General features: G+C 35.2%; 1 protein-coding gene across 1 annotated transcript in view; it reads right to left on the bottom strand.

The window, feature by feature from the left end:
* Positions 1 to 2640: 2640 nt before the first annotated feature.
* Positions 2641 to 26580, bottom strand: part of CFAP47 (cilia and flagella associated protein 47) — a 529980-nt gene continuing 506040 nt past the window's right edge. Inside the window, exons 64-65 of the mRNA XM_045089444.1 lie at positions 7856 to 8024; positions 2641 to 2871 (exon numbers count right to left, since the gene is read on the bottom strand). Of these exons, the coding sequence (XP_044945379.1) occupies positions 2659 to 2871; positions 7856 to 8024 (382 nt within the window). The 3' untranslated portion in view covers positions 2641 to 2658. The remainder of the gene's footprint in view (positions 2872 to 7855; positions 8025 to 26580) is intronic.

Raw genomic sequence — 26580 nt, 5'->3', positions numbered from 1 at the left:
ATTTGTTCCCACATTTTCTATCATTCCCCAGATCACTTATCCTAAGCTCCAACCTCTGCTTACTTGTCTCTGGACATGCTATGTTCTGTCACATTTGTGTGCTTTGGAAAGTGTTCCTCCTCCCAGTCTGAGAGTTCATATTCCCCTTCTAAACCTGGAAGACTCCAACTCCGTTAATATCCTCGTCAAATCTTACATCTTCCCTGAGGCCCTTTCTCACTCCATAGCCAGGCCCCCGCCTCTGTGTTTTTATACCAAGATCTCAATCACAACACCTTCCATATGGTCTGAAAACTTCCTGCTCACACCTGTCTTCTCCATTAGTCGGGGACACTTGCAGGAAAGGTCTGATCAGGGTCCATTTGTTTTTATATCAAGGCTGAGTAGCTTGGAGCAGTACTTAACACCTGTTTAATAAGTAAGGGTATAAACCCATGAGTGAATTAATAGATATTTGATCAAGCTTTAAAGAATCTATAATCAAATTCCAAATCAGCATACATATATTTAAGAATGTGCAGCCTTAGCACACATGGAACTTTTAATTTTTTTAAAGATTTTATTTATTTATTTGAGAAAGAGAATGAGACAGAGAGAGCATGAGAGGGGAGAGGTCAGTGGGAGAAGCAGACTCCCTGCTGAGCAGGGAGCCTGATGTGCAACTGGATCCCGGGACTCCAGGATCATGTCCTGAGTCAAAGGCAGTTGCTTAACCAACTGAGCCACCCAGGTGCCCCACATGGAACTTTTAGATTCCCAGAAAAATCTTATCTTTCATTCTGTAAGAAATTCACTTGCTAATGAGCAAATTGTGGTCCTCAAATAAGAAACTCCAAGTAAAACCTTCTGCTGTTTTTTCAGACTCCTTTTTAAATATGAGGACATAAACATTAGCACACTATATGTTCTTTGTCCTCTAGAGATAAGGAAGAAGTTTGTGGACATTGTTAGACCTCTTTCTATTTACTTGCCCTACACCCTATGTAACTGCTCTAGTCTCTGAATTAATTTGGTGCCTTTGGTCTTAGGGTCCATTGATATTCACAAGTGCCAGACTAAGAAATAGTGGAAAGTATATAGTGCAACAGTTTCAATTTATTGGAAAATTTCAGATAGGAGAGCAACTGTGAAGGCTCAACATAAGAGGCTTAAGATTATTTAAATATATGCATTACCATAAAGACCAAAATATAAAAACACGAATATAAACACCATATGTTCATGGCAAATGTGATTTTACTTGCCTAAGGATTTGGGGAACTTTTATAAAGGCTTTGTGAGAAATATACTCAGAGACTGACCAAAGCTCTCCTCACACACACACAGTGCAGCAGAGGAAAGGACAAATAACCTATGACTTGACTCAATGAAATATCTTTAGAGAGCCAGCAAATTAGAAAGCCTTTTGGAGATTCACAGAATTTTAGCTTTTGTCCTTTCTAGGGATGGCAAATCTAGGGTACATGGGCCTCTACTCTCCTCTACTTCAATACCTGTAGGCAAGACTAATTGATTCCATCGATCTATCCCTAGAATTCCACTTAACACCTTGGGAAGAAATTATAATCAGCCTACAGTCGTTCCTAAAGGCCATTCCTACTCTAGTACAGGGTTGCCAAATATCTTCTGTAAAGTACCAGAGAGTAAATATTTAAAACTTTGTGGCAACATGGTTTCCATCCATTGGAATTCGTGGTTACAGCACGAAAGCAGCCACTGACAATGAAACTGGAATTTTAAAAAAAGATTTATTTATTTACTTACTTACTATTTTAGAGAGAGAGTGAGCACACATGGAGTGGGGGAGCAGAGAAGAGCAAGAATCCCAAGCAGACTCTTCTCTGAGCAGAGAGCCCAATGTGGAACTTGATCCCAGGACCCTGAGATCATGACCTGAGCTGAAATTGAGAGTCAGATGCTTCATCGACTGAGCCACAGGGCGCCCCTGAAATCTGAACTTTATGCAATTTTCTTGTTACTTGATATTCTATTTTCAATCATTTAAAAATGTAAAAATCCTTATCTGTTAGTAGGTATATAAAAATAGGTAGTAGACTAGATCTATAGTTTTTCTTGTCCTAATATAGTTCTTTTGTTTTGCACATAAGAAAACAGGGCACAAAAAGGGTGAGAGATTTCCTTAAAATCATGTGAATGAATAATCTGTGGCAAAGCCAGTCATTCTGTGCCAAATTCTCTTCAAGATGGTCCATATTGGCTATTTATTATTATATTTGTCCCAAACGATAAGTACTGAGCAAAATATTCTCCTTTACTTAGAGAAAATGAATTTTCCTCAGGATCATTTTGAAATATGTCTATATTAAAGACTCAGTATAGGAGTGGAGGACTATCTATACTTACACGCATCGATTTTTAAGCTGAAATAATTTTTTTTTTTACTACAAATGTACCCCTGTACCTTAAAAATGACCCAATCCCAAAAACTCCAACCAGTCCATTTTAAAAGACAGACGTAACAGAAATCAGGTGCAACATATTCAAAGAATACATTTAGTCAGAGTTCAAAAAATAAAATAGAGTAGTCCTGTTATAATTGAAACATTACTTGTCAGAAATATTCCAAAAGATGGAAGAACAATCATGAAAATATATTCAGTTCTACTTAAGGCCAAGAAATATTTTGGAAAAAAGCATTTATTTATTCTTCAACATCAAAGGTGCACCCTTGATGGTAGAGGACACCCCTGTCCTTATGAGTTTAGCATTTTCACAGATAAAATTGTGTCGACGAACTGGCTTGCTCTGAAACCTCTTATTTGTAGTCTTAATTTTGGCTTTTACATTCATCGGTGGCATGGTAACTGGAGGTAACCCATTGATATCATACAGCCAGTACATGTCTGGTGTCTGGAAACAAAGAGAGGAGAGATTTTACATGAAATATTCAGGGACTGAGAAACCTACAGGAAAAAGTTTACTGAGTTAATATGGTCTCTCTTCTCCATGCAAGGTATAGGAAATGTACAAAACTGAAGGGGTGCCAGTAATAATTAACATGGGAAATAAATTCAAGAAAGATTTAGCTTTATGAATTAAGAACCATTCATTAAAAAGTCTCTTAAAGTTAGAAGTCCGCTCTGTGGATGAAATAAGCATCCATCAGATCTAAGGAGAAACTATTTTCTTTGCATGAAACTGTTGCCCAGCATGCACTATGTAACTAACCGAAACCATACTTTACAAGAACTTACCCATGACAATTTAAGCATGGTCATACAACCAACTGGTAAAATATGTTGAGCTTCTGTTTTTCAGATTATGAAACTCCATAATTAATTGAACCATTTGAAATTACTGAGCATTGTGTAAAATCATTAATGATAGTTATAATCTAAATTCAAGGGATTTATTTAAAAATCGATCATTTTTTTCCCTGCATATATGTACAGGATGGCAATACTGGATTACACAGTCTAGCATTTTCTGCATGTTTATATTCATACTTAAATCCCACTGCTCTTGCAGAATTTCCAGTGTTGCATTTATCTAGGTCTTCTTCCCCACGAGAAGATTTGTACCATGTATGTTCAGAAAACTCATTTAGGATAAATCCAGGCTAAGTGAATATTGCAATAACATCAGTCAGGGCTTAAAGGGTAATGTGATATCACTTGGAGAATGTTAAGTGCAGGACTTTCTTACACATCTGGAATGACCATATTTTAATCAGAACTGGCCCTTCTGTCCAGTGTTCATAGTAATTGTGTATTCTGAATCAGGGAGTCAAAAGCAGAATAAACCAAGGACGATACTATAAGTAGGTTAAATAACATTCTACTTCACATAGGATGTTTGATTTGAAAAACAAAGCTGTAGTTTGGTGATGGTGCATATATCATTGCAAATTTTTACATTACAAGTGACCCACTTCATGAGCACATATGTGTGAGGTACTTGGAGGGACCTGCTCCTATGCCCAACCCTCAGTGGAGCTCGGAGTGAGCTGCATGAAGGAATGTACACTCCTATTGGGGATGTAGTAGGTACAGATGGGAATGACATGTAGGGATTTGTACCTTCACCTGACCCATCTCCAAGACCCTTTGAAAATAATTATCTGTAAGGACCCTATTTTTAAAATCCTAATGTTATTGTATGTATTTCAATTAAGATACAAATAATTTTGCCATAAGTGATGCTGAGTGTGTGTGTGTGTGTGCGTGTGCATACATATTTTTAATTTATATATTCATAAATATATAAACCAAATATAAAATAAATTTGTAAGAAGTCATTTATGTCCTGTATTCCAACACTCTATATGGTAATACATTTATTTTATAAAAATTAAATATTACACTTCTCATTTCTATAGTTAACTTTCTTCTTCAAGTTATAAATAAATATAATGACTCATTATGTTTTTGAAAACACTTTAAAGATATAGCTCTATATCTTCCACTCTGAATCTCCCTTTAAAAATATAAATTAAAAAGCTTAAGTTAAAATAAGAATAAACCAATACCTCCATGTCCCTAGTGCCTTTGAGAATCAGTTGTTTTTTGCAAAAGGATGTCAAATTGACAATTATACTCCTCAGCTACTTATTTAAAGAAATTTAAAAAAAAACAACTATTTTTTAAACAGATGAAATTTCCCTATTTCAGTAAAATCTTTCTAGTATAAAAAGGGATCAGTCAAAGCCAAAGACCTCATGGAATGAACGCTCAGAACTATGCTTTAAAGGACATGTTCTTATGAATGGAAACAGCCTGTTAGCCGATGTGGGCTGTGTGGACCCACATCCCTTAGGTATTTCCATTTTCAAAACAAAACACGACAAAACCCCGCCAACTCTCTAGCCCCATCAGGTGTAAATACTCTGCAGTGTGTGTACCACACTATTTTCCACAGAAACCCCATGGGGTTAAATACCAGTTGTCCCCTGTGGTAATTGCCTTAATAAAGCCCCTTTTAATGATTTCCATGCCTTTTCTGTCTCATATTCTGGTTTTCCTGCACCGGTTTCTTGAGATCACATAGGAAATATGCTACTTGGATTTGAATCCCTATTTCAGGTCTGCTTAAGAGAAAATATAAGCCAAGATTTAAATATATAAATAAAATAACATTTCTTACAGTTTCATGACTATGAGTTATTCCCTTAAAAGCAATGCATTTAGATACATATAACTTAAGTCTGATTATGTCTCTGGTTATAACATCGACATTACTTTTGTACAAGCACTGTATGTTTTACCTTGGATAGTCCTGATAGCATTCATATTTTTGTATAAACTATTTAAGATTTATCATGTCCACCATGGAAAGCTGAGTGGACTATTTATTCTCTTTGAGTAACATTGCTTTGTGTAACAATCTGACCAAGTTAACTTAAATCTCTCAAAGCTAGTGCTACATGCCTTACTTAATAGTAGGGAAAAAGCAGTGTTTAATTATTCTAAATATGGTTTAATTGAAAGGGAACCATGAAGCTTGCTAACGTAGTAGTTGAAGATTTTGTAGGCTAATATTTAACTGAACTATTCTTAAAGATCGTCATTTTTATTTCTAGGTAAAGCACAATGAAGGTCATATGTTTCATATTTAAGTATTAATTGATTTAATGTTTAAAATCAACAGTTTAAAAAGATAATACCGTACATAGTAATTTTTATATAGATAATGAATTAACTTTTAAAATTCTTCACTTTTATCATGTGAGACATCATGGTGTTGTCATTAAGAGCAGGATTTTAGAATCAGACAATGCTTGAAACATGATATCAAAATCATTGATCTGATATACGAAATAACTTTCATGAATCGCAAAGCCAATATACTCATATAAAAAGCCAGTCTCAAAAGGTTACAGAGTATGATCCCACTTACGTAATGTTCTAGAAATTAGAAAATCATAGAGATGGAGAAAAGATTAGTGGTTTCCAGGGTAAAGAAGGAGTTACAGTCCTGGATGTGACCATACTGTTAAGCAGTTCCCACTGTTGTGTTGGAAGAGCTCTGTATCTCAGTTGTGACTGTAGTTATACAGATCTATACATGGGTTCAAATTGCTTAGAACCACACATGCACACATGTAAAATGCTAAAAATGAAATAAGGTCTCTAGGTTAGTTAACAGTATTTTGTCAATGACAATTTTCTTCTGTAAATACATTACTATAGCTCTGTAAAACCTCACCATTGGGAGAAGCTGGAAGAAGGATTCACAGGACTCTGTATACTAATTGTGCAACTTCTTAGGAGTTAATACTTTTTTAAGTTAAAAAATATGAGATTTATGAGTCAATTGGAAATTTGAGCACTAAATGGATATTTGGTATGTCGTGATATTAAGGAATTATTGTAAATTTTTAGATGTGATAATGGTATCATGGTTATGATTTTGGTCTTTTAGAGATTAATAGGAAATAGTTGAAGATAATAGGATGTCTTGGATTTTCTTCAAAATAACATGGAATATGGGGAAGGGGATGGGAATATACTTGAACTGGCCATGATTTGATTACGTGTTCGTACTAGATGATGAGTGTATGCAGATTAATTATTCCCTCTATTTCTACTCACACTTGGAATTTTCCAAAATAAAAATAGAATCAACAAAATAGTGATTTCTTAAACACATTGCAATCTCAGTTTTTCCCACATAAGCTTTACCAAACCGTACCACTTCAGACTAAATAAAAATTTCGCATTTTCATTTGATCCCATATGTCAACTTATTCTCTCACAGAAACCCTTCAATTCTGCTGTAATTTAATTGTCAAATCAACATAGGGAAACAGGCACAGATTTTTTTGGGAAAGCCTCCAACATAGTTAATCTCAGAAATGTTCACTGGGCATCAGGTAAAATAAACATCATTTTTATTTGTAAACCTGATTTTAAATATGTCATTTAATCCCCTTAGACTAAGAGTATGTCCTTGCTTCTTAAGGAGAAAATACAACATGATCATTTTAAATCAAGCATCTATATAGCAAAGGGCGATATGCAGCAAGGCTCCAGAGGCTTTATATTTTTATTAGCTGGGTTATAAGAATTCCCAGAAAGATGAAAAATATAAATAATTTTCTTGGGACATACTCAACATATTCTTTTCGCTATTCATTAAAACAGTAACAACACATTTTTCTGCCCATGGCACTGCCTAATTAGTGTCTGATTTAGTAATCACTTTGGCACCAGTGGTTGTGTCTTGAAACATAACTACATGTCCTTTGTGTCTGTGCCACTGAAACTAGACACTGGCAATAGGCATCTTTTCATAAATAATTTGAAAGTTGTCCTTAGCCTAAAAGCTATTAGTAAGATACATGTGTGAAATCTGATGGAGAAATTTTGCTTACTGCATCAATTTTCAAAATTGTGTTTACCTTAACTTTTAATAAGATGATCACTCAAGCAGACTTTAATATTAATGGCTAACTACATTGTGTTTTTCTCAATTCAAAATCAGTTTTACCTTCTACCTCATTTTCTTCATTTTAGACTTTAACATTTTGACAATACCTTGTGCCTTAATTAAAGATTCCAAATCTCTGTCTCAAATCACCTGAAGCCCTTGAATAGGTTATTACAGGTAGCAATATGTGAATATACAAATCACTTTATAATCAGTATTTGTCTCTTCTGCATTTTCTTAATATGGAAGAGAAAGAATTTCTTGTTTCCCACTGGTGATGATGACTTTTTTGTTATATTCCATATTTACAAGTTCTTTATTGGGCAAAAGGAAATTAAAACAAGACAGAGTAGTTAAATTCATTGGCTTTTGCAAGGTAATGTTGCTATTCTTTAGTTCAGCGAAACTTTTTCTTCTGTCTTTAGTGAAATCAAACATCCCTGACCATTACCTTTATAAAACTCACCTGTATTGCTAATGTTGCTTTGTATTTCCTACTGTACATTTGGGGTTTGAAGCCCACAAGGAGGACCGTTCCTTCAGTATCAAAAGGAGGAAGTTCTCCAACCTGAGGTTTTACAGAAAACTCAGGATCACTGCCAGGTAGGAAGTATGCAGTGAATGGCTCAGGATTTCTAGAACAAAAATATAAATGTCAACATGTAAATTTTATCATTGCTCTTTGTGAAACCTTGAAGAGTAGAATTTATATCCTGTTGCCTAGGACTACAGGTAAACTTTAATGCTGCCATGCAGCTGTAAGCCTAATGCTTGTTACTTTATCATAGTGAGGAGGTCTTCTAAAAATTACTAAAGAGTGTCATTCTTCCCAGGGTGACAAAATGGAATCTTAAGGATCTTTAAAATTATGCCTTATGTTTTTAGTGTACAAAGAATAAAATGCTGCCCCTATAAAAAATTGAAGAACTCAATGTCCTAAATTAAAATGCAGCCATTTATAAATAAATTCGTATCTAAAGTGCATGGCTAGAGCAGCTACATAAAGCCTTTGTTTTTATTACTATTCCAATGTGATTGCTCACTGTCCCTTACCTTTGCACTTGTGAAGTGAGATGAAAGTACTTTGCAAGTTCATTAAAGATTCTTGAGCCTGAAGATCGGTTGCTATGGTCTGAAGTGAACTGAGTGGCATTTAGGATTCAAGTGACCATTTTCATGTCAAGGTTGATTACATTTGAGAAGAAGATGGTAAGAGAAGTTGAAGAATTCCTTCCATGGAATTAAAGAGGGGAGGAGTACACTGCATGGGAAGTTGTACATGAGGAATTTTAAATCCAAAATTTCTGGGGAGATGCAAGTAGAAAGTAAAGAATAGTTTCCTAGAACAGATCCAACAGTGTGTCATAAAAAAGGAGATGGGAGATTCAGGTTGGGACTCAGAGATCCACTCAGCAAATGCACTGAGTATCATCTCAGAGGTTTTGAGAATGTGGACTATGGATATGGATGGCCTGGATTGGAGTCCCAGCTCCATGTAGGTGCGTAACTTTAGAGAAGTTTACTTTTTCCTACCTCAAGTTTTGTACTTTTAAATGAATTTAATAACCTCTATAAAGCCGTTAGATCAGTACCTGATATGTGGGAAGTGCTCTATAAGGATTAATCAATATTAATATAATCATTATTATGATAGTTGTTGTTTTAAAACATCTTATTACCAGTGCTTATTACCAGGCAATGATGCATGATGCAATAAATTTTAAAAATGCATGGGGAGATGGAGAGGAGAAGGGAGTTGGGGGAAATTGGAAGGGGAGGTGAACCATGAGAGACTATGGACTCTGAAAAACAATCTGAGGGTTCTGAAACGGCGGGGGGTGGGAGGTTGGGGTACCAGGTGGTGGGTATTCTAGAGGGCACGGATTGCATGGAGCACTGGGTGTGGTGCAAAAATAATGAATACTGTTATGCTGAAAATAAAAAATAAATTAAAAAAATACATATAACAGAACAAAGATTTTAAAAAAATGCATAAAAAAGAAAACCCAGGGGTTCTGGTGGAACAGGAAGACCCAGACCCTCTTGTCTCCCAAGGAACAACAATACAAAGACCAATTCCCTTTGTGAGAAATTCAGAAACCAGTTAGGAGACTTTTGCCTTCCAGGTGAGCACAAAATCAGCTTTTTGAAGTCAGTAGGAACATTTGTGGCACGCTCTTACCACCGTCCACCCTCCACACCAGTGCAATAGCACATGATTGGGAGGAAATTCTCAGTTTCCATTTTTCCCTAGGGAAGGAAAGAGAAGAGTAGATCGAGTACCCAACTATGGGACTTCTGGTTGGAATGTGAAGGGGTGCTGCCTGAGGGACTGGTTTCTGTCCTGCTTGTCTTGAAGTACTGATGGGACCTGACATACTGTTGATGCATAGTGGCTTCTAAGAACAAGCTGGGCAGGGGCTGGTGCTCCAGATGTCCCAGCAGATTGATAAAGCTCAGAAGCCTCTCCCTAAGTATGGAAAAAGAAGAATGGAACATGTATTGAAATTTCTGGCTTTTTAGTTAGGCTGTTCAATATTCTGGTTTATGTCCATCCTGTCTCAGAGAACTGACAGAACTTGGCAAAATCTAGATACATAAAGGCTACTGAGGGGGGAAAAGGTCTGATTGGTGTACTGTTGCTTCAGAGTGCCAGGGCACAGAACACAGCAAAGAGAGCAAGCAGTTGGGAACTCCTGAAAAAATAGAAACCAGTAAACCCCTCTAATTAGTAATCTTCATATACCAGTTCAGACAGATAAACTCAAAAAAAAAAGGACCTGAGGTGTCCAGGATCTCTAGCTGGTCTGAGTGGTGAAGATCTTTCCTTGCATGAAGCTAGTCTATGAAGACTGAGAGAGGTGGCTCTTTTTTTTCAAATGTGTGGATATCAATACAAAGTTACAAAGACCATGAAGACAGGAAAAAATTATACAGTTAAAGGAACAAAAAAAATCTCTAGAAACACACCATAAAGAAATGGAAGTATAGGGATTACTGACCAATTTTTCAAAATAACTATCATGCAGATGCTCAACACTATGAGGAAAATAATGCATGAACAACAACAACAACAACAACAAAAAGAAGATATAAAAAAAAGGCCAAACAAATTTCAGAGCTGAAAAAGGCAATAACTGAACTGAAAAACTCACTAGAGGTATTCAGCAATGGACTTGATCAAGAAGAATTAATCAGGGAGCCCAAAGATTAGTCATTTGAAATCATCCAATTAGAGGAGCAAAAGGAAAAAGAAATGAAACAGAGTGAAGAAAATCTAAAGGACTTAGATAGCAACATCAAGTTGCCAATATATACATAATGAGTCTCGAAGGGAGAAATAGAAGCAGAAAACTTACTTAGAGAAATGGCTAGAAAATCCCCGAATCTGAGGAAGGAAAGTGACATACAGATGTGTGAAGTCCAACATATTCCAAATAGGATGAAACTAAAGAACTCCACAATGAGACACATAATCAAAACACCAACAGTTAAAGACAAAAAGAGAATTTTGAAAGCCTCAAGAAAAAATGACCCCTCATATGCAAGGCCACCCTTGTAAGACAATTAGCAGATTCCTTGTAGAAGCCCTGCAAGCCTGAAGTGAGCAGAATAATGGGTTCAAAGTGCTAAAAACAAACTGTCAATGAAAAATACTGCATCTAACAAAACTGTCCTTCAAAAATGAAGATAAAGGCTTTCCCTGATAAACAAAAGCAGTCTTAAAACACATACTAAAGGGAGCCCTTGGAACTGAAATGAAAAGATGTCAGACAGCAACACAAAAGTATTTGAAAGTAAAAGTTCACTGGTAAAGGTAAATACACAGGAAAATACACAACACTGAATACTGTAATGGGGTACCTAAATCATTTTTTAATTGTGGCATAAAAGTTAAAAGATAAAAGTATAAAAATAACTAAATTATAATATGTATTAATAAATACACAATATAAAATATGTAATCTGTACATCACTAACAAAGTATAGAGATTTTGTATGCAATTAAAGTTATCAGCTTAAAATAGATTTAGCTTGTAAGTTATTTTATGTAAGCTTCATAGTAACCACAAACACCTACAGAAGATACCAAAAGAAAATGAGAAGGAAATCAAAGTGGGTTACTATGAAAAACATCAATACTACACAAAGGAAGACAGCAAGAAAGGAAAAGATGGACAAAAGAGCTATAAGACATACAGAAAACAACAAAATGGCAACATTAAATCCTTCGCTATCAATAATTACTTCAAATGTAAAGCAATCAGATTCCTAGTCACAAGACACAGTAGCTGATTGGATGAAAAACAAGATCCAAGTGTACACTGTCTATAAGAGACTATATTTTTTAAATTTAAATTCAGCTAACATATACTACAATATTAGTTACAGGGATAGAGTTCAGTGATTCATCAGTCTTATGTAATACCCAGTGCTCATTACATCACATGCCCCTCAATGTCTACCACCCAGTTATTCCATCCCCCACTTCCCTACCCTCCAGCAATCCTCAGTTTGTTTCCTATGATGAAGAGTCTCTTATGGTTTGTCTATCTCTCTGATATCATCTTGTTTCATTTTTCCATCCCTTTCCTTATGATGTTCTGTTTTGTTTCTTAAATTCCACATATCAGTGAGAGCATATGATAACTGTCTTTCTCTGAGTTATTTTGCTTAGCCTAATACCCTCTAGTTCCATCTACATCGTTGCCAATGGCAAGATTTCATTTTTTGATGGCTGAGTAATATTCCAATGTATAAATCTATACTGCATCTTCTTTATCCATTCATCTGTCAATGGACATCTGGGCTCTTTTCATAGTTTGGCAATTGTGGACACTGCTGCTATAGACATTGAGTAGAGGTGCCCCTTCAGATCACTACATTTGTAACTTTGTGGTAAATACCTAGCAGTGCAATTGCTGGGTCAAAAGATGGCTCTATTATCAACTTTCTGAGGAAACTCTGTACTGCTTTCCAGACTGGCTTCACCAGCTGGCATTCCTACCAACAGTGTGGGAGGGTACCCCTCTCTCTGCACCCTCACCAACATCTGTCATTTCCTGACTGGTTAATTTTAACCATTGTGACTGGTGTGAGGTGGTAACTCATTGTAGTTGTGATTTGTATTTCCTTGATGGCAAGTGATGTGGAGCATTTTTTTGTGTGTTTGTTGGCCATTTGGATGTCTTCTTTGGAGAAATGTCCATACATGTCTTCTGCCCATTTCTTGACTGGATTATTTGTTCTTTGCGTGTTGAGTTGGATAAGTTCTTTATAGATTTTGGATACTAGCCCTTTATCTGATAAAACATTTGCAAATATCTTCTCCCATTCTGTTGGTTGTTTTTTGGTTTTGTCGACTGTTTCCTTTGCTGTGCAAAAGATATTTATCTTCATGAAGTTCCAATAGTTCATTTTTGCCTTTGTTTCCCTTGCCTTTGGAGATGTGTCTAGCAAGAAGTTGCTGCAGCTGAGGTCACAGAGGTTGCAGCCTGTGTTCTCTAGAATTTTGATGGATTCCTGTCTCACATTTAGGTCTTTCTTCAATTTTCAATCTATTTTTTGAGTCTGATGTAAGAAAATGGTCCAACTATATTCTTTTGCATGATGTTGTCCAATTTTCCCAACACCACTTATTGAATAGACTGTCTTTTTTCTATGGGATAAGATTAGCATACCATAGAGTTGAGTATCTATTTCTGGGTTCTCTATACTGTTCCACTGATCTATATGACAGTTTTTATGCTAATACCATATTGTCTTGATGATTACAGCTTTGTAATAGAGCCTGAAGTCTGGCATTGTGATGCCACCAGCTTTGGTTTTCTTTTTCAACATTCCTTTGGCTATTCGGGGTCTTTTCTGGTTCCATACAAATTTTAGGATTATTAATTTCAACTCTGAAAAAAGTTGGTGGACTTTTGATAGGAATTGCACTGAATGTATAAACTGTTCTAGGTAGCATAGACATTTTAACAATATTTTTCTTCTAATCCATGAGAATGGAAGTTTCTTCCATTTCTTTGTGAAGAGATTAACTTTAGACTTAAAGATATAAGTAGGCGGAAAGTTAAAGGAAGGAAAGAGATATTCCATGAAATGGCAAACAAAAGAGAGCATGGATAGCCTTACTTATATTAGACAAAGTGGACTAATAACAAAATGTAACAGGAAACAAAGAAGGACATTATGTAATGATAAAAGATCAATTTAGCAGCAGAGCACCTAAATGTATGTACCAAAGGTTGACAGAATTAAGGGAGAAATAGATAGCAATAGAATAATAAATACTAGCAGATTTTAATACTCTGCTTTCATTTCATTTCAGACAGAAGATCAGTAAGAAAAAAAAAAGACAGGAACAACACTATAGACCAAAGGGATCTCATAGATACATTCAGAACATTCCACTCAACAGCAAAAGCAATTACATTTTTTTCAGTGCACATGGAATGACCTCTAGGATGGATTGGAGGTTAGGTCACAAATCAAGTCTGAATAAGCTTAAGAAGACTGAAATCATACTGCTGTCTTTTCCCACCACAATGGAATAAAACTAGATCAACAGCAGAAGGAAACCTGGGAAATAAATAAAAATATAGAAATTAAATACCAAACTCCTAAATAACCAATAAATCAAAGAAGAAATTAAAGAGATATTAGAAAATATCTGAGACAAACAAAAATGAAAACAACATATCAAAGCTTATAGAATGTAGCAAAAGTAGTACTTAGAGGGAATTTCATAGTGATAAAAGCCTACATTAAGAAAGATCTCAAATAAACAACCTAATTCTACACCTCAAGAAAGTAGAAAAAAAGAAAAAACTCAACACAAAGTTAGCAGAAAGAAGGAAATAATAAAGATGAGAGCAGAAATAAATTAAATACAGAATTTTAAAAAAATCAACTAAGATTCAAACTAAGAGTAGGTTTTTCGAAAAGATCAACACAATTGATGTTGAGCTAGACTGAGAAAACAAGAGAGAGAAGACTCAAATAAAATCATAATTGAGAAAGGGGATGTTATAACTGATACCCTAGAAATAAAAACAATCATAAGAGACTGCTATGAAAAATTATACACCAAAATAATTATATGACCTAGAAGAAATGAATAAATTCCTAGAAAAATGCAATCTACCAAGACTGAATCATGAAGAAATAAAAAATCTGAACAGAGCTATAAATATTAAGGAGACTGAATCAGTAATTGGAATTCTCCAAACAAAGAAAAGTCCAGGACCAGATGGTGAATTCTACCAAATATTTACAGAAGAATTAACAGCAACCTACTTCGAACTCTTCCAAAATATTGTAGAGCAGGGAATACTTCCAAACTTCATTTATTTATATCAGTATTATCCTGATTCTAAAGCCAGAAAAAGACACAAGAAAAGAAAACTACAGGCCAATATCCCTGGTGAATATAGATGCAAAAATCCTCAACAAATACTAACAAATGAAATTCAACTGCACATTAATAGGATCATATACCATGTCCAAACAGGTTTATCCTTAGGATGTAAGGAAGGTTCAATATAAGAAAGTCAATCAATATGATCTACCACTTTCACAGGATGGAGGATGAAAAATACCTAACAGTCTCAATTTATGCAGAAAAAACATTTGACAAAATTCATCAGCCTTCTATGATAAAATCTAGGAACAGAAGGCAATTGCTTCAACATAATAAAGGCCACATATGAAAAGCCCATAGCTAACATCATACTCAATATTGAAAAGTTGAAGCTTTTCCTCTAAAACCACTATCTTTATGTTAGAAGAAGATATAGCAGATACATGACATTCTTACATATAGAATGATTACACAAAAAACCTATTAGGACTAATAAATAAATTCAGTGAAATTTCAGGATATGAAGTCAACATACAAAAATCAGTTGTATTTTATACAATAGCAATGAGCTATTTGAAAAAGAAATTTAAAAAAACATCCTATTTTATTTTATTTATTTGACAGACAGCGATCACAAGTAGGCAAAGAGGTAGGCAGGCAGAGAGAGGAGGAAGCAGGCTCCCCGCTGAGCAGAGAGCCAGATGTGGGGCTCGATCCCAGGACCCTGGGATCATGACCTGAGCCGAAGGCAGAGGCTTTAACCCACTTAGCCACACAGGTGCCCCAAACCATCCCATTTTAAATAGCATGAAAAAGAATACTTAGAAATAAATGTAAAGAGTTTAAAGTACTGTACACTGAAAACCATGACAATGATGAAAGAAACTGAAGAAGATAATAAATGGAAAGATATCTCATATTCATGGACAGGGACAATTATTATTTTTAAAATGTCCATAGTACCCAAAGCAATCAACAGAATCAATGCAATCCTCATCGAAATCACAATGGCATTTTTTAAAGAAATAGGAAAAAAATTATAAAATTCATATTTAATGTCTAAGTATCCTCAATAGCAAAAAAAAAATAGTTTCATCAATAAATGTGGCTGGAAAAACTGGATAAACACATGCAAAAGAATGAAACTGGGTCCTTATCTTATTCCACCCATAAAAATCAAACCAAAATAAATTAGAGACATAAATATAAGACCTGAGTCCCATAAAAACATGTAAAAACTCTAGAAGAAAACACAAGAAAGCTCCTTGTCTTGGAAATGATATTTTGGACATGATATCAAAAGCACTGGCAACAAAAGCAAAAATAAAAAAGTGGTACTATACCAAAAGAAAATATTTCTGCACAGCAAAGGAAAAAAATCAACAAAATGAAAAGGCAACCTATGGAATTGAAGAAAATATCTGTAAACTGTATATCTGATGGGGGATAATATCCAAAATATATAAGGAACTAATAATGCAAGTCAATAGAAAAGTACTCAAATAACCCTATTTTAAAAATGGGCATAGGGACCATAGGATTTTAAATTGGCACAGCTGTTTTGGAAAATAATACAAATTTTTCTCAAAAAAAGTAAAACTGAATTATCATATGATCCAGCAATCCCACTTCTGGGTAAATATCTAAAGGAAATGAAATCAGTATCTCAAAGATATATCTGTATTTCCATGTTTACTGCAGCATAACTCACAAAAGCCAAGATACAGAAATAACCTAAGTGTCCAACAATAGATGAGTGGATAAAGAAAATGTATTTTCTTTCTCTCTCTCTCTCTCTCTCTCTATATATATATATAGTATATTACACTAATACACTATATAGTATATTAGTGTAATACATATATAGTATAGTATAGTACAATACAATATAGTATAGTGTAATATACTATATTACACTAATGTATAGTGTATATATATAGTGTATTAGTGTAATATATATAATATTACACTATATATATATTTATATATGTATATATAGTGTATTAGTGTAATATATATTCTATATTATGTAATATATTATATATATTATATTTTTGTATATTTATATATTTATATATTTTATATATTTATATATAGTATATATAGTGTATTCGTGTAATATAATATGTTATATGTTATATATTATATAATATATAGCATATGACATATAATATATAACATATGACATATAATATATTACATGAATACACTATATATTCTATATATAAATATATATACTATATAAATATATAATTAATATATTTATATTAATATTTATAGTATTTATATTACAATAATACACTATATATATATATATATATATATATATATATAATAAAATAAACCAGACACGGATAAACCAATTTTCCATGATCTAATGTACAGCATGGAGACAATAGTTAATGTACTGTATACTTGAAATTTGCTAAGAGAGTGAATCATTAGTGTTTTTACCACACACAAAAAGGGTAACTGTGAGGTGTCGAGTAGGCTAATTACCGTGACTGGGAGAATCATTTTACAATATGTACGTATATCAAACTATTGAGTTGTACACCTTAAACATATACAGTGATTACTTGTGAATCATACCTAAGTGAAGCTGGAAAAAGTTAAAAAATAAATTTTAAAAATAACAACCTTAATGGAAAAGGGTAAGCATCTCATAGAAAAATTTTAAACTCCAGTTATGACAGATATTTACAGAAATTATCACTTCAGTTATGCGGCATTTGTTACATTATACTGCCTGGCAGGGTCCCTATTCTGCTTACATTTGCCAAAGTTACTGCTAGATTTAACCCTCTAAAGGAACAGAAATGTTTATCAGTGTTCCCGGGGCTATTGATACTGAAAATACATCTCAGAGGTTTGACGCGTTCTCTAGCCTATTACAATTCAGAATGGTCTGATCTGAGGTTCAAGGGATACCAAGCTGGAATAAGGATGTGAACGAGGGTTTCTCTGGTGAGATGGGATTGGAGGAGAGGAGACAGGAAGTGAAGCATCTTATTTAAATGGACAGCCTGCCTACTAAACACTACTAAAGCTGGTAATTTGCTTTGTTTTTCGCAATGATTGTGTAAAGATGTGTGCTTGTGTGTTTGTGGGTGTGTGTATTTAGGTAAATTGGATACAGTGATACATATTTAGTAGCATCTTAAAAATTAAATAATGCTATATGTGCTAAATATTAGTAGGAATGAAACAAATATTTACCATTTTATTATGTTGTTCTTAAGTAAGGCAAATACAGGAATAAGAAGAAATGGAATGATAATGAATAATCACTTAAGTGGGCTCATATTGTCCTAACCCAGCTCTGATCTTTATTGGAAACACATTATTTTCAGTGTTTTAATAACAATATCACTAAGAACAATAGATGAGCTGTTCTGATACTCTGAATTCTTTTTTTTTTTTTACTTGAACATTAATTTATTTTTTTAAATTGGGAAAAGAAGCAAAAGAGCAAAGAAAAACTGTTAGAGGAATACATGCCCTGGACACTTATCCTACCCCGTACTAATACTCAATGATGTAAATATAATGGTTGCAAGGACAGAAAAATACCACAATGAAAGGACAATCTGGAAACACACCCACCCATAATAGCAATTCCCCTTACATTTTGATACTCTGAATTCTATTACGTGTTTCTCCTAACTCTTCAGAACCCTCTGCAACCCTAAATCATCATGTCTAAAATTCCTCAACAAACTATGGTCTTTTTTCTTTTAGTATTTTGTTTATTTGAGAGAGAGAATGTGAATGAGGGCATGAGCGGAGGTGAAGGGCAGAGGGAGGGAGAAGCAGGTGTTCCGCTGAGCAGAGACCCTGATGCAGGGTTCAATCCCAGAACGTTGAGATCATGACCTGAGCTGAAGACAGATGCTTACTAGATTGAGCTACCCAGGCATCTCAGACTATCGTCCCTTTAAGTAAGGAAAAATATAAAGTTTCTTGGCCCCTTCTCTTCTCTCCTCTTCTAGAGACTCTAATGTTTAAGAGATTTTTTTTTTTTTTAAGATTCTATTTATGGGGCGCCTGAGTGGCTCAATGGGTTAAGTCTCTGCCTTCGGCTCAGGTCATGATCCCAGGGTCCTGGGATCAAGCCCCGCATCGGACTCTCTGCTCAGTGCAGAGCCTGCTTCCTCCTCTCTCTCTGCCTGCCTCTCTGCCTACTTGTGATCGCTGTCTGTCAAATGAATAAATAAAATCTTTAAAAAAAATTCTATTTATTTATTTTTGCAAGCTAGAGAGAAGGAGCAAGTGAACATACAGAAGCAGTAGGGGAGGGGCAGAGAGAGAAACAGACTCCCTGTTGTAGGGAGTCCAATGTCGGACGTGATCCCAAGACTCTAGGTTCATGACCTGAGCTGAAGGTAGATGCTTAACTGCCTGAGCCACCCAGGCACCCTAGAGATTACTTAATTTAGGAGACACAAGAGCTACCTACCACTTCATGGCTTGCAATGTAGTTTTTTCCTCCTCCTTCCCCCTTCCTGAATGCTCAGGATGAATAAATAAATAAATAAATAAATAAACAAACAAACAAACATACAAATACATAAATAAAGGTCATTTGAGTATAGAGTCATTTATCTTTTTTTTATATAATTTTTTATTTTTTATAAACATATATTTTTATCCCCAGGGGTACAGGTCTGTGAATCACCAGGTTTACACACTTCACAGCACTCACCAAAGCACATACCCTCCCCAATGTCCATAATCCTACCCCCTTCTCCCAAACCCCCTCCCCCCAGCAACCCTCAGTTTGTTTTGTGAGATTAAGAGTCACTTATGGTTTGTCTCCCTCCCAATCCCATTTTCTTTCATTTATTCTTCTCGTGCCCATTTAAGCCCCCATGTTGCATCACCCCTTCCTCATATCAGGGAGATCATATGATAGTTGTGTTTCTCCGCTTGACTTATTTCGCTAAGCATGATACGCTCTAGTTCCATCCATGTTGTCGCAAATGGCAAGATTTCATTTCTTTTGATGGCTGCATAGTATTCCATTGTGTATATATACCACTTCTTCTTGATCCATTCATCTGTTGATGGACATCTAGGTTCTTTCCATAGTTTGGCTATTGTGGACATTGCTGCTATAAACATTCGGGTGCACGTGCCCCTTTGGATCACTACGTTTGTATCTTTAGGGTAAATACCCAATAGTGCAATTGCTGGGTCATAGGGCAGTTCTATTTTCAACATTTTGAGGAACCTCCATGCTGTCATTTATCTTTAGAACTTATTTTACTGGGGTGCCTGGGTGGCTCAGTCATTAAGTGTCTGCCTCCACCTCAGGTCATGATCCCAGGTTCCTGGGATCAAGCCCTGCATCAGGCTCGCTGTTCAGTGGGGAGCCTCCTTCTCCCTCTCCCACTCCCCTTGCTTGTATTTCCTCTCTCACTATCAAATAAATAAATAAAATCTTCAAAAAAAACTTATTTTACTCTTAATCACTGAAAGAAAAAAAAGAGATGTTGAATTGTTTTGTGGAGAAGCCAGTCAAATGCTGAATATGATTAGGTCAATCTGTCTTCCTGACCCATTTTGTTTCTTTTTCATATGTTCCCCACTAGTTTCATAGATCTTCTGAAAGAGTTGAGATTTCCAGTATCTAACTGGGTATAGTCTCCCCAGAGATAGAAAGTAAACTGGATATATTCAGTAGCTTATTTACATCATTGAGTCATCTAAAATTTTTTTCCTTTTTAATGATTTATCTATTTACATGAAAGAGAGAGCAGAAGTGAGTGTAAGGAGGAGAGAGGCAGAGGGAGAGGGTGACAGAGACTTGAGCAGATTCTGCCCTGAGTGCAGAGCTCAACACAGCTCTCAAGTTCGCAACTCCAAGATCATGACCCTGAGATTGTGACCTGAGCCAAAAACCAAGAGTCAGATGCTCAACCGAGTCACCCAGGCACCCCTAAAATGAATTTGAAGACAGAGCTGGTATGGGGGCACCTGGGTGGCACAGTTGGTTAAGTGCCTGACTCTTGATTTTGGCTCAGGTTGTGATCTTGAGATCCCAGGATCGATCCTCATGTTGAGGGTGGGGTGTGTGTGTCCATGCTTAGCAGGGAGTCTGCTCAAGGACTCCTTCTCTCTCTCAAATAAATCTTAAAAAAGACAGACTTGGTATAAGATAGTTTTCAACTGCTCTATAAAACTGACTCAAAACACATCTCCAAAGGCAAGGGAAACAAATGCAAAAATGAACTTTTGAGACCTCCTCAAGATAAAAGGCTTCTGCACAGCAAAGGAAACAGTCAGCAAAACAAAAAGACAAACCATGGAGAGGGAGAAGATATTTACAAATGACCCTACAGTTAAAGGGCCGGTATCCAAGATCTATAAAGAACTTCTCAAACTCAACACCCCAAAAAACAAATAATCAATTCAAAAAATGGGCAGAAGATATTAATAGGAACTTCTCAAAAGAAGACATACAAATGGCTAACAGGCACATGAAAAAATATTCAACATCATTAACCATCAGGGAAATTCAAACTATACCACATTGAGATAGCACCTTACACAGTTAGAATGGCAAAAAATGACAAGATAAGAAACAACAAATGTTGAAGAGGCTGTGGAGAAAGGGGAACCCTCTTAACACTGCTGGTGGGAATGCAAGTTGGTACAGCCACTTTGGAAAAGTGTGGTGGTTCCTCAAAAAGTTAAAAATAGAGCTACCCTATGACCCAGCAATTGCACTACTGGGTATTTACCCCAAAGATACAGATGTAGTGAAAAGAAGGGCCATACGCACCCCAATGTTCATAACAGCAATGTCCACAATAGCCAAACTGTGGAAGGAGTGGAGATGCCCTTCAACAGATGAATGGATAAAGAAGATGTGGTCCATTTACACAATGGAATATTACTCAGCCATCAGAAAGGATGAATACCTCACATTTGCATCAACATTGCTGGAACTGGAGGAGATTGTGCTAAGTGAAGTAAGTCAACAGAGAAAGACACTTATCATATGGTTTCGCTTATTTGTGGAACATAAGGAAAAGCATGGAGGACATTAGGAGAAGGAAGGGAAAAATGAAGGGGGAGAATCAGAGGAGGAGATGAACCATGAAAGACTATGGACTGCAGGAATCAAACTGAGGGTTTTAGAGGGGAGAGGGTAGGAGGACGGATTAGCCTGGTGATGGGTATTAAGGAGGGCAAGTATTGCATGAAGAACTGGGTGTTATATGCAAACAATAACTCATGGAACAGTACTAAAGATGCAATATGGGCACCTGGGAGGCTCAGTCATTAAGCCTCTGCCTTCGGCTCAGGTCATGATCCCAGGGTCCTGGGACGGAGCTCCACATCGGGCTCCCTGCTCAGCAGGAAGCCTGCTTCTCCCTCTCCCATTCCCCCTGTATGTGTTCACTTTTCTGCCTTGTTTCTCCCTGTCAAATAAATAAATAAAATCTTTTAAAAAACACTAAACAAACAAACAAAAAACCCCAAACTAATGATATACTGTATGGCAACTAACATAACATAATAAAAAAATTATTTTAAAAAAAGAAAATTGACCAATGAAGAGAAAATAAATGCACCCCCTTCTGCTGCTTGATATGTTGCCTACCATGATCTGAGCCTTGCCATTCAAAAAGTATTCCCGCTGGTGAAAATATACAGGAGGAATCTGGAGAGAGTTTACTGACTTAGAAGAGGCTTAAAATACTCAAGCAAGTAGATTCCACCATAGCATACTTACACATTCTTTAATATTTTTGCTATTGAAATGTGGGGCCAATGTTCCCTTTCATAAATCCAAGCCAACACAGTGCCTCTTTTATACCCAACAGAATGTGGTTGAAGTGATGCTGCATAACTTCTAGGTCTATGTCAGAAAAATGACATGCAGTTCTTTTGGAATACACACTGTGAGGAACAAGTCACCATGTGCAAAATCCAACTACTTGAGACACACATGATATAGAGACTATATATAGGCACTAACTGCCAATAATAGCCTCACTATTAGCCAACAGCTAGCATTAACAGCCAATTGTAAGAGTTAACTCAGTCATGAGTTAACTGAAGAGCTAACTCAGTCATGCCTTCAGATGACTATGGATATGGCCAACATGTAATTGCAGCCTTATGAGGGAGACTCAATCATTAAAATGTATCAAAAATGCACCCTGAACCAGCACATGAAATGTGCTTAATGGGGATAATTCTATATTCTGTTGAATCTTCAAAAAAAAAAAAAATCCTCCACTGTCAGTAATATACATGGTGCATTATTACATCCTCAGAACTAAAACTGAAAAAAGTTAAAATATATACTTTATAAAATATTCTGTGGCATTTTTGATATTTCAGTAATTTTAATTCACTTTCTCAATATAAGAGGGCTATTAGAGTTCAGGACACAAGAATCAAATTTTATTTCACATTTTGAATGCATTTGACATATATGACTATATATCCTAAAATTTCTGATAAATGTAATCATCCATCAGGAAAATGTTTATTGAAATCTACAGAAGTATAGTTATATTTAATATTTCTGTTGAGACTCTTTGAACGTAATGCTTTCAGAAATACATCAAAATAAAAGACATTAGCTGCTTGTTACTTTAAATAAAACACCTGAAAGAATATTTGTAATATTAATTTAAAACGAACTCAGAAAATTGTGGTTCTTACGAAGCAGAGTGATTGCTTTTCCCTTTTCCTTTTTTTACACAAACATATTGTCATAATTGCTTCTTTCTTTCTTTTTTTTTAAACTTAAAAAGTATGCCAAGGCATAAGGAATCAGATCTTATTATTTTAGAAAACGAATCATATGCCATGTATTTTCTGGTTGTAGCCATAAAAAATAACCTCAGGATATTAACAAAAAATCAAGATGCCCAGTGAAAACACAAAAATAAATTGAATGGCATTTTGAAGAAATTGATTTTGTAACTTTCTTATTTTCTTCCAGACACCTACTGAAAATATGAAGGTATGTTCGAAATCAATTGGGATTCAATTGAAAAAAATTAACAAATGTAAAGAAATCAAGAAAGTGAGAACTGAGCCCCTAATTTATTACTTTGAGAAGGCTGAGTGAGACACAGTTGCAATCTTGAACTTTTAACATAAACAGTATCATGTTCAGCATGTCTGCAAAATATTAACATTAGCATTATTACGGTCAGAGCCCATATAAATTAGGATATTACTCAAGATATTGGGAATCTGAATATTGGAATCTGAATTAAAATGGATATTCAGTGGGGACCTTGGTGGCTCAGTCAGTTAAGAGTCTGCCTTGGGCTCAGGTCATGATCCTGGTACCCTGGGATAGAGCCCCGCACTGGGCTCCCTGCCTAGAGAGGAGCCTGCTTCTCCTTCTCCCTGCCTCCTGCTTGTGCTCTCTCTATCTCTTTCTCAAATAAATAAATAAAATCTTTTTTTAAAAAATGGATATTCAGTAGGATGTAACATGCATGTTCTTTACTCTTGACAGTAACATGGGCCTTGGTTGATGTCTCCAATTAACTAAGTAAGTGCAGGGGGGTTTCAATTAGATTTGGAGAGAAAGTAGACCAATGAAGTAATTTTTCAATTTAGACAGAAATAATCATGATGATATTCTTGCAGAAAGCTGATACATTTCATTTTATATCTTTTTGAGTGTTTTTCTTCATGAGTACATCCAAAATTTTCAGACTTTTAAAACTGTAATCTGATGACTGAATTATATAATGTATCTGTCAAAAGCGGTCTCAAATGAGGCAATGAAGGATGGAATTTGTGTTATTTTGAATTCAAATGTTTTAATTCCAATGTTTTCATTAAATTAAATACAGGGTAATATTACACAATGATTAATTAACAAGGACAGAATACAATGGCTCAGATACTCTGAACTCTATGAATTATTTATTTCCTGCAACTAGGAAAGAATAAAGATAATTTTACTCATTAAAGGCCGCCCATACAGGTTATGAAATCAGTTCACTTTCTCATATTTTAGGTAGCAACTCTTACATCTCTTTAGTTCATTTTCACCTATAAGGGAAACATGTTGTAGATGACCTAAAACGGACCTGCAATAACAAAGACTGTAGGCAAAGCCCAAATGTTGTGTGGGCCAGAGGTACATATAAAACTGGATGATGGAGAATTGATTTCCTGCTCAAGAAGCAATTTTTCTCAGAGTAAACAAGGATGATATTAAAATTTTTGCCAGCCAATAAACAGAAAGTCATTTTTTGCAATCCTGATTATCCCAGAGGAGGTTATACAGGCCAGCCAGTAAAGAATATTTAATAAGTTATTAGAAGAGCAGAGTTCTAATCATGCCAATAATTGTTTATTTGTAGCTGATTAATCCAGTAGAAAAATTCTGCTGATTGCAATAAACAATTTACTTTGAAAAGACTCTGAATATACTGACATAACAGTTGTATGTAGTAAATAAGAATACAAATATATACTTTGAAGAACTATGAATGAACTTTAAAAAATGTTTTTAAAGGAGTTTTACAAGATTTCTCAATAGAAATTGCAAATATATATGCTGGTATTCACCAGAAACCTAAGAAATACATCAAGCTTTTGTTTTGTCCCAAAGTACATTTCAAGGCAAATTTATATTAAATAATCACTGTTACTTATTGTTATGGAAACCAAGGCACTTGGGGATTTTGATTCTTTCAGAGCATACTTATTAAGCATCTCTTAAATATCTGGCGCTGACCATGACGGTCTTAGTCCCTGTCTTCATTGAACTCAAGCTAATGGAGACAGCAGACATTACATGACAAGACTCATAAACTTGTGAAAACTAAAGTCAAAGAAAACATCCTGAAAGAGACTGGAGAAAATGATTACCTATAGGGGAACAATTCTAATGACAGCTCATTTTTCCTCAGAAACCATGCAAGCCAGAAGAAAGTGACACAATATTTTTCAACTGATGAGAGAAAAGAACTCCGAGCCATGCATTCTATATCAAGCAAAAATATTGTTCAATAATGGAGGGGGAATAAAGGCAACATGAAATTAAGGAAAGCTAAGAGACTATGTCACTAGCAGAGCTAACCTTATAGAACAGCTAAAGAAGTTCTCTCAACAAAAAGAAGTGAAAATCGAAGGACGCTTGTACTTCAGGGGGAAAGAAAGACAATGGAATGGGTAAAAACAGGGGTAAGTGTAATAGACTATCCTCATGAGGTTTTTAAAAATATTTTATTTATGTATTTGAGAGAGAGAGAGAGAAAATGAGTGGAGGGAGGGGCAGTGGGGAAGAGAGAAGCAGACTCCCTGCTGAGCAGGGAGCTGAACACTGGTCTAAATCCCAGGATTCTTGAGATCATGACCAGAGCTGAAGGCAGATGCTTAACCTACTGATCCACCTGGGTGCCCTTCATGAATTATTATAATTATATTTTACAAATTGAAGCAAAAATCACACCATTATCAGACATGGTACTCAATATATGTAGTGAAAATATTAAAGATATTTTTAAATATCTTTTACATGTAAAAAGTGAGGAGGGTAAAGGAACCAACAGAAGTGAAGTTTATTGATTTATCTTGAGGTAGCAAAATGTCTAACAGACTCTGATTTGTTGTACATGTATATGGTAATATTGACATTAATTACTAAAAACAAATTATGAAAGGACACATTTTTTAAAAAACTGTAGGTAAATGACAATGGATTCTAAAAACAGTTGAGATTACCAATAAAAAGGCCAAAGAGGTAAACATAAGAAATAAAATGAACAAACGGAATAAACAATAAAATGGCAGAAATAAACCTAGTATATTCATTGCTACTTTAGATATTA

This window comes from Mustela putorius, unplaced genomic scaffold (assembly GCF_011764305.1).
Source record: "Mustela putorius furo isolate JIRA1106 unplaced genomic scaffold, ASM1176430v1.1 tig00003836_pilon_pilon_pilon, whole genome shotgun sequence".
In the NCBI taxonomy this organism is placed as follows: Eukaryota; Metazoa; Chordata; class Mammalia; order Carnivora; family Mustelidae; genus Mustela; species Mustela putorius.
The sequence above is the reverse complement of the archived record's forward strand: the minus strand, read 5'-3'. Positions and strand labels throughout refer to the sequence as shown.